We start from the raw sequence: 18248 nt of genomic DNA, 5'->3' as shown, positions 1-18248 counted from the left end.
GAACACCCTGCCTCCCCCTCATCTCACCTCCTTCAGCTCCAGCTCAGGCAGGGCGGCTCTCTCAATGTCGCTCAGTTTCTTCAGGATGCGCTTGATGCCCTGGTCCTGGAAGTCAGAGTAGTCGAACTGCCGGGCCTGCATGCCGTGCTCCAGGGTGTGGGCTGACATCTCCAGGTTCTTCTCCAACTGCAGGGCCAAGGGAGGACAGGAAAGGAATCACCCGGTTGGGGTGATCAGACACAGCCCCCGCTAAGAATACTGGTGCGTGGAATCGGCAGCTATGGCATGCTCTCCCCGCGGGCTGGCCAGAGACCTAGGTCTAGGAAATGAGGCCCAACTCATTTAGGGATGCTGGGAGAAAGGCACCTCCCAGCATATGAATGCTACTCTGTGGCTATCAGTATGTGGATGCTCACGCCCTGGGAGCAGCAGGAGCCGCCCTGGTTTTCCGTGCTTGTCTGCAGTGGACTTTGGGTACAACCTGCCTGACTTCGTTGCGTCTGATGAAGTGGGTATTCACCCACAAAAGCTCATGCTCCAATACATCTGTTAGTCTATAAGGTGCTATGGGACTTTTTGTCGCTTTTTGCCTGACTTTGCTGTCAGCATCACACTGTGTGGCCCGCAGCCCAGTCTCATACCATGATCTGCTTGTTGTAGTCCGTGATGTTGGTGTTGTACGCCCAGGACGCCTCGCTGTAGGCGTTCCACACCACTTCGGCCGTGCTGTTGTACTCCTCCAAGAAGGCTTGGGCTTGGGCTTCATCCGCTATTTTATCTATAAGGGGCAAAAACCCACTGGATAAAGCTGCCAAATGAGCTCTTCCCCTTCTGTGAGCAGAACCTCCTTGGAGAATCCATGACTGAGCTCTCACCAGTGCCACAGGCTCTCCACGCACCTGAGTGGGCTCCACTTCCTGCCCCAGGGCCCCCTTAGAGGGACATGACAGGAGAACCAACAGATGAGTGGCAGGTTGACGCTAGTGGAGCATCTGCCTTTGTCCATCTGGACAGGAGTAGCCCGGCTGAGCCCGGCATTCTAGACTGTACCAGTCAGCCAACCAGAATGCAGCACAGAATGCTACCTCATGGATTATCTGTCACATCAGGAGAGCAGGAATTACTATAACAAAGGAGACCATTGGTCCATCAAGTTGTGGATCAGGTGTCCAGCCAACGGCACATGTTTCAAAGGAAGGTGCAGTGCCCCACGAAGCACATGACTGTGATGCTCTCCGGAGCCCAGCTGGAGAACGGTGCTATTTCTGACTAGCCCATCTCACTGAGCTCTAGCAGAGACATCGCCCACCTTCCATGTCTATTCTGAGCAATGCCATGCTGTGTCCATCTGGGGACACCTCCCAACACCCCTGGACCTTCAGGGAAGGGGTAGTTCAATGGTTTGAGCTTTGGCCTACTAAACCCAGGGTTGTGAGCTCAATCCTTGAGGGGGTCATTTAGGGAATGAGGGTAAAAATCTGGGGATTGGTCCTGCTTTGAGCAGGGGGTTGGACTAGATGACCTCCTGAGGTCCCTTCCAACCCTGTGATTCCATGACCCCGCTCTGGGGCAAAGGGACAGTGCTGAGGCTTTACCGATGCCGTCAGGGTAGCCATCAGGGACAGGCGGGCGCCACTCAAAGTCTGGCCAGCCCAGTGTTTCATTCTTTTCGGTGTTCTGTTGCAGAAGCCATTCTGTCACAGGGCTGAAGTACTCCAGTAAGGCCCCAGCGTCCATCTTCTCCGTGCCAGTCAGATTGAAGAGAATCTCTTGCCACGGCTTGGAAGAGCCAGCTTTCAACACCTCACTGCAGAGAACCGGGAAAGCAAAGGCCAGCAAGAGACAATGAGATGGACAGCCCCAAGCACAGCATGTGTGGTTTTGCACATCAAGATACGGGTGTGATGCTGGCAGAGCAGGTGCCAGCTCATGCCAAAGTCCCCATTGAACACTGACACACACACAGCTGGAATCAGTCTGGCGCCCCTGTGTGTTAGTATTATTAAAACAGGTATTAGAATGATAAAAATGTGTCTAGACTTTACTGAACGCTTGTGAGTGGCTGCCTGCATTACTCTCACTGATAGCATCTGTGCCCCATAGTGTAATATTTGAGCAGTTGTATTGTGACCCTCTGTGACTCTCCAGACAGGAGAGAGATGTTAATTACTACTAAGTGCTAATCATCAACAGAATGTGTTATGTCCTCCCCAACAGGAAAGGTCCATCGACACCACACAGACTATTGTGGGATGTTAAAGAGCAGGGTCGTCCTTACCCACAGGCAAACTACGCAGGGCACCAAATTGCTCCAAATTTCCTGGTGCCTTACGCAGCTGTGCGCTGCTCCAGCGGCCAGCCCGATCCCTGGCCAGAAAACTGTCCCTGCCACTGCTCTGGTCCTGCCCCGCCTCTTCCTACCCCTGCTCCACCCCAGCCCCACCCGCATTCCACCTCTTCCCCAAAATCCCTGCCCCACCCCTGCCCTGCCTCTTCCCACCCCAGCTACACCCCAGCCCCAGCCCTTCCCCTGAACTACGTCCTGTGGGACTGCAGCAGGGGTCAGGAGTGTCCCACATTCACCGGCCAGCAGGAAGTGGAGCAACCCGGCCCCAGCCCGCTCCGCTCTGCTGGTTCCCAGCTCCCCCACCGGTGAATGTTGGGGGGAGGTTCCCCCTGTCCCCCAAGTCCCAAGGCTGAGAGCCAGGGGAGCAGAGTGGAGCAGGCTGGGACCGGGGCACTCCACTTCCTGCTGCACTGTGAGTGCGGGATCAGGCCCACCCTGCAATCACAGGCCAACAGGAAGCGGAGTGACCCGGACCCAAACCACTGCACCGGCTTGTGCTGGGGGGTGGTTCCCCCCTCATCCCCCAAATCTGCTCTTGCCACACACAGACCTTGGGTGCAGCCCCCCTCCCCCACGGAGGCCTGGGAATCTCCCCCCTCCCTCCACAGGAAAAGCCCTGTTAAAGAGGATAAAAGACTTTGTTGTTCTGCCCTTACATGAAGATGAATCATGTAAGTGGATTCCTCTGATCAGCTGAGTTTGCAGCTCAGAGAACATGGCAGGAAGGGAATAAAAACCCCAAGGAAAAGGAACCTGGTATCTCTATGCTGCTTGGATGCTGGGGGCCCAGGGTGTTCTAGATATAAGCAAGAGATCTCCCGCTGCTTACCCTGGGCTAGCCCTAAAGGACACATACAGCTGGCTGATTATAGAACGTCTATTACCTTTTGAAACTTGATTGTAATTGGTTTGTGTAGCTATATTGATCTGCTTTAACCCTGGAAATAACTCTCTAATTTCCTTTGCCAATGTAATCAATTTTTATATAGTTTATGATAACACTGGCCACAAGTGTTGGCTTTGGTGTGAGAGCTTTGGGGTGACCTGGGGTCAGTGACTGGTCCTTTGAGACTGGGACTAACCTGAATATTACTGTGATTCTTGTCACAAAAGTACCTTCACCTGGGTGGTGGGGTAGATGGGGGTATTCAAGGGGTCTCCATGCATAGGCTGTTATAGGGCCTGAGGAGTTCACACTCGCTAATTGGTTGATGAACTTTAAGTGTGAAATTCACAGTCAGTTTGGGGTTTGTGACCTGCTTCCTAACAGTCTGCCCTGAGTCACTGCAGCCGGTGTTATGGGCAATCGATTCCCAGGCTTCAGGGGATCAGCTGGCCGCCCCGGGCTCAGGGGAGCAGCTCTTCTCACCATGTGCTTAGGTCACTTGGGAAAATGACACCCAGGCCCCTAAATCACTTAGGCATCTTAAAAAATTTGACAGCTGGACTTTCTGTTTTTGAGCTTCGCTCTGGCCTGCAGTTGCACTAGTGCTGGGGGGAGGGATCACTCAGTGGTTTGAGCATTGGCCTGCTAAACTCGGGGTTATGAGTTCAATACTTGAGGGGGCCATTTAGGGAACTCGGGCAAAAATATGACAGGGGATGGGTCCTGCTTTGAGCAGGGGTTGGACTAGATGCTCTCCTGAGGTCTCTTCCAACCCTGAGGTTCTATAGATTTGCAGAAAACAGTCTTTATGCACATTGCCCCACCCATCCCTGTATTGGGAACCTGTCCTTAGCTGGGGCTTATACAAGGATTCAGGCATTTAAAACCACCACACCACCACTTGAGCTAAAGGGTAAACTTCAGCTAGCCCTAGTGCAGAGACTGACAGCCTCCCGGACCTCTGGCCTGTAGGGAGCAAGGCCATCACATATGCCCCACATGAACCAATGCACTGATCCCATACAAACGGCCATACTGGCTGAGACCAACAGTCCCTCTAGCCCAATCTCAGGTCTTCTGACAGTGGCCAATGCCCGATGCTTCAGAGGGAATGAATGAGAGAGAGGCTAGTGGGGAATAAAGACCCCCACCCTCCTGCCCTTTGTGATCCCTTGTGGTCCTTTCCAACCGCCCTGCTAGGGCTGGGGCTCCGGGCTGAGCAGCTCACCCCCTTCTTTTCCAAATCCCCCCTTGGCTCTCACCCGAGTTTCGCTCCCGCCTCTTTGGACATGTAGATGTCACAGGTGTGCAGGGGGCCGGTGTGATTGGCAGCTTGGCACAGGGCCTTGTGAAACTGAAACTGCAGGATAAAGCTCACAAAGTACCTGTGAAGAAAGCATGTGCCATGAGAACATGAGAACGGCCATGCTGGGTCAGACCAAAGGTCCATCTGGCCCAGTATCCTGTCCTCTGACAGCGGCCAGTGCAGGTGCCCCAGAGGGAATGAACAGAACAGGTCATCATCAAGTGATCCATCTCCTGTTGCTCTGGCAAACAGAGGCTAAGGACACTGTCCCTGCCCATCCTGGCTAATAGCCATTGATGGACCTACCCTCCATGAATTTATCTAGTTCTTTTTGGAACCCTGTTATAGTCGTGGCCTTCTCAACGTCCTCTGGTGAGGAGTTCCACAGGTCGACTGTGCTGTGTGAAGAAATACTTCCTTGTGTTTGTTTAAAACCTGCTGCCCATTAATTTCATTTAGTGCCAGAGCAGAGTCCTCAGGGCTGAGCAATGGGAACAGGGGAGAGACCAGCTGATCTCTGCTGCAGGGAGGAGGTCCTCCACCCCGGTACCCATCCATCTATACACCCACCCACCGTCCTGCCATTTACATTCTTCACATCTTTGGAATCATTCTAGGCCTGAGCAAGGAAGTGCTCAGATGGTGACTGGTGCGATTAGGCTGTTTCAGAGTCCGACCAGGGGTTTTTGTGCTGACAAAGGGGAGGAGATGAGAGAGCGCTGGGGTCAGACAGAAGCACTGGGTACATTTCACTGCCTCTGCCCTGTACTCTGGTCTCCTGATGCTGCAGAGCTGGGCTCCCCACACTGTGCTGTACCCCAATCCTTACCCACAGCACCCCCCATCATTGCAGACCTGGGCTCCCCATGCTGTGCTATACCCCAATCCTGACCCATAGCACCCCATCATTGCACAGCTGGGCTCCCCACACTGTACTGTGCTATACCCCAGTCCTTACCCACAGCACCCCATCATTGCAGACCTGGGCTCCCCACACTGTACTGTACCCCAATCCTGACCAACAGCACCCCATCATTGCAGAGCTGGACTCCCTACGCTGTGCTGTGCTGAACCCCAATCCTGACCCACAGCTCCCCATCATTGCACAGCTGGCCTCCCCACACTGTACTGTGCTATACCCCAGTCCTGACCCATAGCACCCCATCATTGCACAGCTGGGCTCCCCACACTGTGCTGTACCCCAAACCTGACCCACAGCACCCCCTGTCATTGCAGAGCTGGGCTCCCCACACTGTGCTGTACCCCAATCCTGACCCATAGCACCCCATCATTGCACAGCTGGGCTCCTCATACTGTGCTGTACCCCAGTTCTGATCCACAGCACCCCATCATTGCACAGCTGGGCTCCCCACACTGTGCTGTACCCCAGTCCTGACCCACAGCTCCCCATCATTGCACAGCTGGGCTCCCCACACTGTGCTGTACCCCAATCCTGACCCACAGTACCCCATCATTGCAGACCTGGGCTCCCTACACAGCTCTGCCAATGGTGATTCTGTGTTGTGCCATGACAAACAAGAGTATTGGGGCGATAGCATCCCTTTAGGTTACCCAGGCCCTATAGGAGAGTCTCTCGGAGCTGTCACTAATTTTAAGGCTCACTGGGGCCCAGGCACTTTATAGCAACTTAGCTAGTACACAGCATAGTTCACCCCTTATTACTCCAGTGCAGGGCCCCACAGAGCTTTGCCTTCTGGCCTGCAGAACTCCCCGCCGAAGAGATAGATAGGTACAGCTGCGAGCTCTGCGGGTGCCCCTCACTGCGGATCTGCCTGATCCGGACAGCAAGCTGCAGCCACTTCCTGTGGCTTTTGCGATACAGATAAACGTGCCCCAAAGGACTAGAGTGGAGGCTTATCAGATTCAGGACGGTGGATTGGCCCAGCGCCCCCCCACCACGCGAGTGGTCCGAGAAGCAAGTCACATGCAGCTCCAGTACCTGATGTAGGGGGTATTGCCGGGGATGTGATACTTTGCACCAGGGTCGAAGTTGGTTTCATTCCTTGCAATGGGAGGACAGATGCCCTGATATTTAGTTCTGTAAAACAAAGGAGTGGGGGGGACAAAATGAACAGCATTGGCAGGGGCCTGAAAGAATCAGACAGATGAGCCGCCCCTCGGGGTGTGACGAGTAAACAAGAAACAATGAGGAGGAAGAGGGGAAGCTAGTGGTGAACAACCTGCATGTGTCTGGGGCTTAATTTCAGATATTTCTATCCATCCATCCACCAAACATACCCATCCATCTATCCACATATCCACCCACTCACATACCCACCCATCCATCTATTCACATATACACCGAACCACCCACATATCCACCCATCCATCCACATATACACCTCCCAACTCATCCATCCACCCACCCATATACCCACATATCCACCCACCCATCTATCCAAATATACACTGACCCATCCACCCATATACCCACCCATCCATCTATCTACATATACACTGACCCACTCACCCATCCACTCACCAACATATCCACCCATCCATCCACATATAGACCCCCCACCCATCCACCCACCAAACATACTCATCCATCTATCCACATATCCCCCCACCCACTCATCCCCTCACCCACCCATATACCCACATATCCATCCACCCACCCACATACCCACCCATCCATCTATTCACATATACACCGACCCACCCACATACCCACCCATCCACCCACATATACACCCCCCTACTCATCCATCCACCCACCCATATACCCACATATACACCCACCCATCTATCCACATATACACTGACCCACCCACCCACATACCCACCCATCCATCTATCCACATATACACCCACGCATCCATCCACCCACATACTCATCCATCCATCTTTGTACAAAAATACCCATCCATCTATCCACATATACACCCCCCACTCATCCACCCACCCACCCATCCATCTATCCACATATACACCAACCCACCCACCCACCCACCCACCACATACCCACCCATCCACATATACACCAACCCACCCACCCACATACTCATCCATCCATCTTTGTACAAACATACCCATCCATCTATCCACATATACAACCCCCACTCATCCATCCACTCACCCATATACCCACATACCCACCCATACATCTATCCACATATACATTAACCCACTCACCCATTCACTCACCCACATATCCACCCATCCATCCACATATACACCCTCCCACCCATCCACCCACCCACATACCCACCCATCCATCTATCCACATATACACCAACCCACCCACCCACATACCCACCCATCCATCTATCCATAAACACCCACACATCCATCCACCCACATACTCATCCATCCATCTTCGTATAAACATACCCATCCATCTATCCACATATATCCACCCATCCACCCACATATCCATGCTTCTATCTTTGCACAAACATACCAATTCCTCTATCCACATATACATCACTGATCCATCCATCCACCCACCCACCCACATACCCATCCATCTATCTATCTTCGCACAAACATACCCATCTAACTATCCACATATACACCCACTCATCATCCATTCACCCACCCACCCATCCATCCATTCATCTATCAGAGCACTGGCCTGTTCCCAAAGCTAAGGACATGCTCTCTTGATAGATTTCTGGTATTCCCCATTCCCAGAAATATTACAGGCGCGGCCTTGGTCACAAGGTTCCTCCCCTTCTGACCCCAACCAGGATACACGAGCGCAGAGGTGGTCACAATGGCTGCTCAAAGGTATCTGACCTGCCCACCTCAATGAAAGGTTCAGGTCTGACGTTTGGGTCAGTTTCTTCTTTTCTCCAGCCACATTTGTCCCAGCCCATTCTTCAGGGTCAAATGCCAACTACACTGTTTCTATTCATTTCAGCCCACTCTGGGGCTGAGGGTGAAGTAATCCGGGCACCTCACAAGCAATCACCATCTGTTTGCCTGGTGCATCTTTCAAGCCAGAAATAGCACAAAACTATTCACGCTTCACACACGCATGTTCACATACACACATGTGCACACACCCACCCACACCTGTGCAGGAAGAAACACGCATGCACATGTATGCTCATCAACCACACACATATGTGCATTCACACCAACATGCCCTTCACCTCAGATACCACCAGTCGTAGTTGTAGCGGCTAGGGGGGGTGCGGCCACTGAAGACATTCCAGCGCCACTGGTCAATGAGGTAACCGAAGGGGAGAAAGGCAATCTTCTCCAAGGCCATTTTCAGCAGGTAGTTGATGTCACTCTCTGTAAGAAACAGAGCCGAAGTGAAGCAGAGAAAGGACCTGGGGGGATGCAGACGTTGGCCCAGGCTTCCTGGAAAGAGCCCCCAGATCCCTGCAGGTGGGAGTTGTGCAAAGGCAGCTTCCTTAGGTGGCCAGAGGAGCAGGAAGGTTAGCAGGGGGGAGCTGAAACGGCATCATGACACAGGCCCAGGACTCAACGTGTCCCTTTCTTTCAGCAATGGCGTCGCTAGACGCTCCTCCCTGGCTCTCCTGACTAGAACGAGGGGACATTTTTTTGACAAAACTTTTATTTTTTCCCCACCAAAAAAACCACCCCTGCACCTTTGGCTCCCCCAGAGCATCATGGAGATTCACACCAAATTCGCCAAATTGTTTCAGCCAGAAAAAGAGAAAATCGAAAAAAGGTGCTTTTCCCTTTCAAAACTACTTTTGGTTTCAAATTTTACGTCCATTTGATTGGATTCTTTTCCGAAACCCCTTCAAAAGCAAGGTTTGTTCGCCCCAAAACCATTTTTGTCCCAATGTTTCAGGTCGGCCACTGAACCGTAAAATCGGTTCTCCCACAGCTGGACGCTGGAGCTGGCTCTCGGAGAGCTGCTGCGGCAGCGGAAAGGCAGCTGGTGTTCGTCTCCATGGGGAAGGATTCCCAAGGGCTCAGTATCCACACTCAGGGCCAGGTTTTGGGCTGGATGGGACCACAAGGGGCTCTTCCGTCTCTAACCTGCGCTCAGGATGAGAATCACCTTTTCACTAACGAGGACGAGAAAATTCCCAGGTCCAGCTCTCCACTGCTCTGCACCTTGGGCCTGCCTCTCACTCCCACTAAGGCCCCACTCTGGCAGTGTAAATGGGCCCAGAGGCGAGTGTATCTGTAATTTGACTCCCCCGTTGTCTGGGTGGTGTAACGGGGAGCAGGCCCCTGGTGCTGTGGCCAGTGCGAAGCGAGTGTGAATTGGTGCCTTCTGACGTGGGAGCAGTTCACACCCGCTGAGCATAGCGGGAACCGACTGCGCACGGTGCAGGGCCAAGGGGAACCAGATCCCATGTGCATATTGCAGGTCTCTTGTGTGTTTCCACAGTGGTTGGTGCTGCTCCTAGTGAAACCACTGGCATGACTCTCATGGGTTCAATGGGAACAACCTAGAGAGGAAACCACCTGGAAGTCAGCACAGGTCACTGCTGTACAAGCCCCTGGGAGAGATCACTTTTCCCCTCTGGGTGGTGAGTAGGCAGCTTTCCAACCCCACTCTGGTGGCACCAGGACCCAGGTGGTTCCAATCGCTCTAGTAAATCCATCCCCTCGAGAGGCAGTGGCGTGGTGGACAGAAGAATCCTTCTATCAGCCTAGCAGTGTCTACACCAGGTCACAGGTCGGCTTCACTCTGGCGCTCAGGGGCATGAAGTTAGCACGTCCCTGAGCAGGGTAGCTAGACCAACCTAAGTTTCTGGTGTACGCCAGGCCAGAATCTTGGGCTGGTTGGTGCAGAAGCAGCCAAACAGGGAGCTGGGGACTTCTGGAGAACTTTCTGTTTTGATTGGACTCTCTCAGCCCTGCGATTGGCTGATTGCTCCAACCCTCCCCCTCATCCTCCTCAGTCTTTTCACTCCACCCCTACCCTCTGATCCCTGCCCTATCTCCCTCCCCAACTCCTTTCCCTTCCAGTTAGCTGATCCCCTCCTACCTAAGCCCACCCAATAAGTACAGAAATCATGCCAGTTGCTGCCATCCCACAGTCCTCTCTGCTGGCATGTCCTACCCCTTCCCTTCCGAGTCTGCCTGGCCCATTTGGGTTGTTAGCGCTTCCAAGCAGCAGCTCTCTGCTACTCTCTGTTCAGCGCCTAGCCCGATAGGACCCCGTTCTTGGCTGCTCCCAAGGCACTCTCCAGCTGTGCAGGCCAGGATGGAGGTGCACTGGCAGACCTCCAGGCCGGAATCATAATCATCAGCATAAATACGATCCCAAGAACGTTCCTTCCCCTGCAAAGCCACCGCTAGCTTGCAGCAGCAGTTTGCAAAATGCATTTGGCTCGACCTGGTGCCTTCTGGCTCAACATGTGGCCTGGTTAAAGCCCAGCTCCAGGACAGATCCTTTCCAGCCTCCCCTTTCTCCAGCAGGAACTAGTCGTTTTCACTCAGACAGCTGGCCCAGGCCTAAGATGGATGTCTTTTCAGAATTCACCGATCATGAAACCCAGCCCAGAGAGCTGACTTCTCCTTGGAAATAGGCTTGCTTGGCTGCAAGGAGCTTTCCGTCCAGATTCCAGGAAGAAACCAGGAACACCAGTGCCAGGAGAGTTCTGTTCTGTTGGCAGGGAGAAAGGTTTGCTTCAAAGCAAACGAGGCACAGAGCCCCGGTTCCCAAGCCGGCCTGCGATTTAGCACCCAGAGGTGTTACTGTGGGAGTCCTTCAGGGGTGCAGATAATGGCATCTCAGTGTCCGGGTATCAGCCCACTCCTGCAATCACACTCCAAAGCTGGAGGGCCCTTTCAAAACCTGGGACCTGACTCTGCACTTGCGCTGGCTGGAGACTCCCAAGGCTCTTCCGGCCGCGGGATGACTCTTGCTTTGCATTCAGATAAGCGAGACTAGACTCGGACCCGTGGTCATTCAAATTTTAAGGACAAATAATCCACAAGTCCTTGTGCTGTTTTTGCTCAGGCAAAATGTCCATTGACGTTCATGGGCCTGAACCAGAGAGGTGCTGAGCACCCCAGGGAGCCGGCGAGCTCAGGCCCAGGGACAGTTTTCCCTGAGGAAGAGCTGTCTAGGTCCCAGCCTTTGCTCCCCGTGCTGACCCAGCGCACGCAGGGTGGCTGCTAACCTCGCTGTCTTGGCGATCAGCAATTGGATCAGGCACAACAGCCACCAGTAAAGCCCCGGCTGTCCTCCCCCCGAGCGGCAAATCACCCGCTCTCATCAGAAGCAGTGAATTGCCAGTGACCTTTGCTGAGCCTTCCCATCATCACACTTGCTTGCGCGCTCCTCCTCCTCCTCGCAAAGACGCTTGTTTCACGGAAAAGCCTGGACCTGCCAGGTTAGCCTTTGGCTGGGTTATTTAAATGAGCTGTTTCTCCTTCCTGCCCCTCAGCGAGCAGTACCCAGGGCAGCAGGGCGGGCAAGTGCCCAGGGCTTCAGAACCAGGCGAGCCCCAAATCTCAGCCCAAACAGGTCTTTGGCCGGAGCAGGATTGAGGGAGGGGGGAAGGTTCATTCCTTGGAAAGGGAAGTGAACAACTGTCCTGCTGTTGGTCAGGAGGATGCTAGCTGGATTCCTTAGACTCATGCTGCCCTCTCCGCTGCCCATGTCTCTGGACATCCGGGTCCAGATCCTCATCTGGTGTAAGCTGGTGTAGCTCCATTGAAGTCAGTGGAGTTAGGCCAATTTACGCCAGTTGAGAATCTAGGCCATTACTTTCAGGTGCTGCTGTGGGAGGCAGCATGGGCTAATTGTGGCTTACAGGCCCCTCATGCTAATAACTGCCAGGGTCTTGTCCTAACTCTGCCACGGAAGTGCCATATAACCCTAGTCACATCCCTTAACCTCTCTGTTCCTTAGTTTCTCCCTTTGTCAAACAGCGATAACGATATTCACACACTTTGGGAAGTGCTCTGAGATCTTTCGATTTAAGAATGCCACACAAGTGCTAGGTGTGAGTGAAAATAAATGCACTAGCCTGGGACGTATGAGCTGCACCAGGGCGGAGAGCAGTCTCCAGGCAAGGCGCGACCACAGCTAGAAGCACTCAGAAAATCCCCTCAGAGCTCACTCTGGATTCAGATGGACTCACTCTCCCGGACCAGCCAACGTGTGACACAAGAGCTGGAGGGACAGGGCAGCTGGGGCTGTGATGACAGCTGGGAGCCAAAACCCCTCCAGCCTAAAGACACGCTTGGGCGTGAACGGCAGAGTTAGCAACTTGCACGCCAGAGGCAGGAGAGAGTGTGTGGAAGGTGCCCGGGCTCAGAGCAGCCATAGCCAGGGCCCTGGCTCTATAGGGCATTTTTCCTCCCCACAGATCTCAGCTCATGCTGCAGCCCCCTACCCGCCCTGCCCTCTCCCTGCCTCCCGTTCAGAGGAGGTATCTGGTTCCCGGTGCCTAGGGGGCACATCCCCACTGGTACCTGCATCCTGGGTGACTTGGCTGAGGAGCCCGATCTTCTTGAGATGGCCGGGGGTGGAGACCGACAGGCTCATGACGTCTCCAATGGCCTCATGGAAGCCAGGGTTGGCCCCGCTGCGGAAGGTGACTGGCTGGTCCTTGTACTGCAGGTAGTACTCGACGTGGCCCATCTCGTGGTGCACCGTGAACAGCTGCTCCATGGTGACGGTGGTGCACTGCTTGATCCTGCAGGGCGAGAGGCAGAGTCCTGGCTACACGCGCCCTTTAAGCCACCTGCTCCCCCCTGCTGGGATACACTCAGTTCCGGGAGGGAGCCTGGTAGCCCCTGGCAGGTGGGAAGCAACATACTAGCTCCCCCCCAGTAACGGATGCTCACAGCAGCACAGAAGGGACCTTAGGGTGCTGGGGAGGGTCAGTGGAAAGCGGGACTCCGGCAGGTGGTGTCAGTGGAGAGGGGAGAACACGGGCTGCTAAGCCGGATGGGAACGTCGCCTTCATTCCCAGCTGCAGCTAAGGCAATGGCTACACTACAGCCCCCGAGCGTGGACACAGCGTACGCCGACGGGAGGAGGAGTTCTCCTGGGATGGGAACATGTTAGCTATGCAGGCAGAAGCCCCCCATAGCTGTATCTCTGCTGGAGGGGTTGCTGGCATGGTTACATGGCTAGGAGGTGCGGGGGGGGGTTCACCCTCAGAGGTTTGCTGGCATGGTTATGTGACTAGGAGGTGAGGGGGGGTCACCCTGAGGGTTTGTTGGCATGGTTATGTGACTAGGAGATGTGCCGGGGGTCACCCTCGGGTTGCCTGTATGGTTATGTGACTAGGAGATGGGGGGGGTCACCCTCAGGTTGCCAGCATGGTTATGTGGCTAGGAGATGGGGGGTGGGAAATCACCCTTGGGTTGCCGGCATGGCTATGTGGCTAGGAGATTGGGGGGAGGTCACCCTTGGGTTGCTGGCATGATTATGTGGCTAGGAGATGGTGTGGGGGGGATCACCCTCAGGTTGCCGGCATCGTTACGTGGCTAGAAGGTGCGGGGGGAGGGGGCGGTGGCTGTCACACTCCTGACCGACATAGCTATGGCAGTACGTGTTGACCAGGCCTAACTCTTATCTCAGGAGCTGCTAGGAAGAAAGCAGAAGTGCGGCTGGCTGGGCTACTGAGGCAACCGGACGTGTCCCCTGGCAGCTGCTGCACTCAGCTCCCTCCATCCCACCAGATTCCTTGTCCCCTTCCCCAACCCACCCTCCCCAGGCTGTGCGTGGAGTCAAGCAGCTCCCCAGCCTCTCTCTCCAGTCGGGCCTGGCCTCCTGCCCCCACACACCTGAAGTCCCTGCGGTTGTAGAAGTCCCAGGCGGAAGCGTGACACACCACCTCCCGCCCGTCCGCCGGCTTCTCCAGCATGGACTTCTCCCAGAACTCCGGCGGCATCCCCAGCAGGCCCAGCGAGGTGAAGAACGCCTCGGCGACCCGGAACATGTGCGTCGCGTTCCAGTTCTGGGCAAGCAGAGCCGGGGGAAGCCATCGTTACACGAGCCAGGAGGCTGCCTGGGGCTGGGACGCTCCCGCGCCAGCCAGGCAGCGCAAGCCTCAGCAGTGGGAGGGTCACGTCTTTTCCCAAGGGGGCTGGGTTCACAGCCCTGGAGAACAGGGCTCTCTGCTGATCCCCAGGATAGATACAGTCAGGCAGCTCCCCCACTTCAAGAAATGGCTCCTATGGGAAGCACGGTACCTGCATAAGGCTGCTGAGATACACCAAGGCAGGGCAGCCTGAGAGACGCTGGTAGCTAAGAGGATGTCAGCAGCAGGACACTAAACAAGTCAAGCTCCTCTCCTGCAGCCCGGAGCCTCGCACAGCCATTTGCATTAGCGCAAACCAGACTGGTGGTTCCCCCCCACACACACACTCGTGCAGATGATGACATGACGTGCAGGGCCCAGACAAATCAGGCCCGCTGGGTTGGATCGTTAACCCTCTACCCCCTCCCCGCACCACGATGCTCAGAGGGAAGAGCCCAGGCTCTGTTACCACTCAATCAGCTGGCAGGTCCTCCCTTGCTTGTCTCCTGCCCAGCCCACCGAGGGCCTCTTCCCAGCCCTGCTCCCAAGCCAGAGAGCCCGGAGACACAAGCTGTGCCGAGGAATCACCCATTAACTGTGCTGAGAGCATGTCAGTGGCCCACGGTGATGCAAGCTGGGGACCCTGGAGCTTTCCTTTGGCTCACTGGGTCCAGCTGCCTGGAGTCTCTCTGTCTGCCCAAGAAGAAATCTCTCACTCACACCCTGCTGCTTATCTTCCCCCCTCTTCCCTTCCTTCTCCATTTCCTCTCAGCCTTTCTCTCGCTTTTTTCTCTTTCTTGGGCCAAATTCCACCCTGGGTCCAGTCCCCTTGCCTGCAACACAGCTGATGCACCCAGGAGGAATTGGCCCCATTCTATTCCCACGCTGCGCACACCGAGGAACATTCCTTCGCCTGGATCTTGCCTAAGAGAATCTGGGAAGGCGGCCAAAGCAGATTTGTCCAAGTTGGCAGCCTTTTTATCAACACTTCACCAGAAAATTAGATTCGCCCTGGGGCTCAGACCTGGAGGCGGTTGCCACTGAAAATGGCTCATTGTGGTGAGTTTCCCCTGGGGGCAGTGACCAGAAAAGGGAAGCCCCCCTCTCTTTCTCCCTCTGCTGTTGGCCTTGGGCTGGTGGTGCTACGATCACCCCCATGAGCCCTGCACTGTGGCACTGCATTCTCCATCACTGGGAATTTGAATATCCAAACCCGATGTTTTACTAAAAGATCTGCTCTCGTTCAACCAGGAATCAATGCAGGGAAGTCCTCTGGCCTGTGCTATGCAGGGGGCAAACCTCCCGGGTGTCCTCATCTCTTGCAGGGTGATTTACCTGCCTCTATCCACAATCCCCGCACTCAAGCCCCATGTCAGACTTCGGGGCAAGAGGCTAAACAAGGACAGCGAATAGCCACCAGGTTCTTACTTGCTGCACCATGGTGCTGGTGACGTCCAGGTTGGGTTTATCTGGGAAGGGGACCATCATATCATAGATGTTGTTCCACTGCTGGGCCCACATGTTGCCTGGAGAGAGAACAGCACAGCTCAGGGGTTTGCTCCAGCAGGCAGCTGTTCCTATGAACCAACGCTGATTGCCTCCAGACGGGGCAGAGAGCTCCAGGCCCATCAGCACCCTTTCCTCCAGGGAGAGAGCTTGGCCTGGCTGCAGGCAGCTGAACAGAACAGACAGCCGCCTACTGGAGCATCCCTGGAGAAAGGGAGCTTTGGAAAGCAGCAGGGGCTCGTCTGGGAGAAGGCATATGATGGCTCCTTCACTTTCCTCCCTTGTTTCAGCACCTTTTGGAGCTGCAGAAGGAGAGGTTTCCTTTCCTTGTCTCTAGCTGCAATAAGAGGAAGCGCGGTCCAATGGTCAGAGCATGGCACAGGGCCTCCCAGGCTCTGTTGCCTGCCCTGCCATTGACTCATTGGGTGATTCCAAGGCAAATCCGTGACTCTGTTTCACACCTTTGGACAACAGGGAGGACGCTGGGAAAAGTGCGGGAAGCTCTTCGGATGACGGGCACTACGGAAGAGCAGGTTGCTGATGCCAGCAGGTGAGGGAGGAGATGGGGCAATGGCGGCGAAGCGGGATCATATGCCCTCTGCCGGGATCTCTGCAACTGTCTGATTTCCTAACCCTGCCCCAGCCCTTGGGAAGGCGCTGTGGTGCCCTGCCATAACTACTGCATGCAGGGTGGTTCCCGACGGTCTATGCGACCTCATGCACAGAGCTTGGCTCCAAGCACTTCTCATTCCCTTGTGCTCCCCCCCACCCCCGCCGCCCAATTGCCTGGCATAAATTCAACTGCAAAGCCGTGTAATTAGCGTGCACGGGTGGGTGGAGGAATCTGTTCCAGTGCTAAATATCTGGGAATTCCTGGTCAGACCTGGTGCTGGGGTGTGTTTGGGTTCTTCCCTCTGCTGTTTTCCTCTCTTTGGGGAGATCTGGAACTGCCTTGAGCAGCTGCTCTGGGCTGATAAACTGAGAACAGCTCCAATATGCTCCCAGCTCGAGCAGCTGTGCCGCTCACATGGCCTGATTGTCGGGGGCCACCAGCATGCGTGAGCGTCACACAGTGATGGGCTGATCTGAGACTATGTTACAGCTCAAAGCACTCTGCAAACTCTGGGTAGGCAGCACTGTTGAAACGCAGCCACCGCTGGAGTTAGGGGGGTCACCCCAGAGCATGCAGAAGTGGCAGGTGCTGGGAAATCTCCTCTCTGAGAGAAAGTGCCCTGGAGATCTTCAATGCCAAGGCAGAACCTCAGTGTGTAGGATCTCCCACAGCCACCCCGTGTGATGGGGGCCCACCAACGCCACAGGAGCCCTTGGGCCTCATTCAGCGTTGCTGTGGGAGCTGAGTGCAGAGCAGCCCCTGCTACACCCAGCGGCCCCCGAGCTGTGCTGGTGCAGGGAAGGAGCAGAGGAACATGTACAGGGTGGGTATGGAACCCACTTGGCAGGGTGCTCTGTCCTGCTCTGGGGGTGGCTGGGATACAGGCAGTGCTGGATCTTTTACCTCAGGCAGGGGAGGCTCATGCCTTTAGATCCAGAGGCCTTGGGCTCGATCCTGGCTGCCAACAACTCCCCACAGGGTACAATGTACATGTAATACCCAGAGCTGGGCACGTAGGGCTGCAGCTGCCTTCCCCGAATCCCACCTCCCACTGCTACCCAAAAGCTCCACAGTTCCCCATCCCTGTTGCTGACCTCATGTCCACCCTCCTCCCAATACCCTTATCACAACGTCAGCCTGCACTGCCCCCAGCCCAGCCCAGATCTGCATGGGCACACCCCCATCCTCCTCAGGCAGCTACTGCCTTCACACTCTAGTGTAGGAGAGGCGAGCGTCCCTCCCCAGCGGGCTCAGCACCTGCCTTGTGCCCACTTACCCAGTAAATGAGCAGGGATGGGGCCCTGGAGGTTGATGTACGTGGGGCCGTAGCGTTCGTACAGCTTCCTCCTGACGAAGGCGTGGAGGTTCAGGTAGAGGGGCTCCAGCTGGTGGTAGAGTTTCTCCAGATCGTCCTCAAACGTGGACGAGTCATACCAGGAGCGCCAGTAAGCACCGGTATCCTTGAAACCTGGCAACGGAGAGCACGGGGCCAACAGCAATGAACTTCAGCATCCTGCCAAGGGACGGCATTTCGGGGACCGCCCCTCCTTGCCTTTCTGCACAAAATCATCCCTGGGGGAGCAAGGATGCCTGCTGGAAGGATGCATGAAAGGCAGAGGGAGGCCCTGTGCCCAGTGGGTAGG

General features: G+C 55.1%; 1 protein-coding gene across 2 annotated transcripts in view; it reads right to left on the bottom strand.

Annotated features, from left to right (window-relative positions):
- Nucleotides 1–18248, bottom strand: part of ACE (angiotensin I converting enzyme) — a 57191-nt gene that overhangs the window by 15297 nt on the left and 23646 nt on the right. For both annotated transcript variants that reach the window (XM_050935141.1, XM_050935142.1), the window contains exons 5-14: nucleotides 17882–18073; nucleotides 15915–16012; nucleotides 14251–14423; nucleotides 12928–13151; nucleotides 8661–8805; nucleotides 6500–6598; nucleotides 4496–4618; nucleotides 1596–1807; nucleotides 642–778; nucleotides 28–186 (exon numbers count right to left, since the gene is read on the bottom strand). In XM_050935141.1, the coding sequence (XP_050791098.1) occupies nucleotides 28–186; nucleotides 642–778; nucleotides 1596–1807; nucleotides 4496–4618; nucleotides 6500–6598; nucleotides 8661–8805; nucleotides 12928–13151; nucleotides 14251–14423; nucleotides 15915–16012; nucleotides 17882–18073 (1562 nt within the window). The remainder of the gene's footprint in view (nucleotides 1–27; nucleotides 187–641; nucleotides 779–1595; nucleotides 1808–4495; nucleotides 4619–6499; nucleotides 6599–8660; nucleotides 8806–12927; nucleotides 13152–14250; nucleotides 14424–15914; nucleotides 16013–17881; nucleotides 18074–18248) is intronic.

Source organism: Gopherus flavomarginatus, chromosome 25 (assembly GCF_025201925.1).
Source record: "Gopherus flavomarginatus isolate rGopFla2 chromosome 25, rGopFla2.mat.asm, whole genome shotgun sequence".
Classification (NCBI taxonomy): Eukaryota; Metazoa; Chordata; order Testudines; family Testudinidae; genus Gopherus; species Gopherus flavomarginatus.
This window is presented reverse-complemented; position numbering and strand designations above follow the sequence as displayed.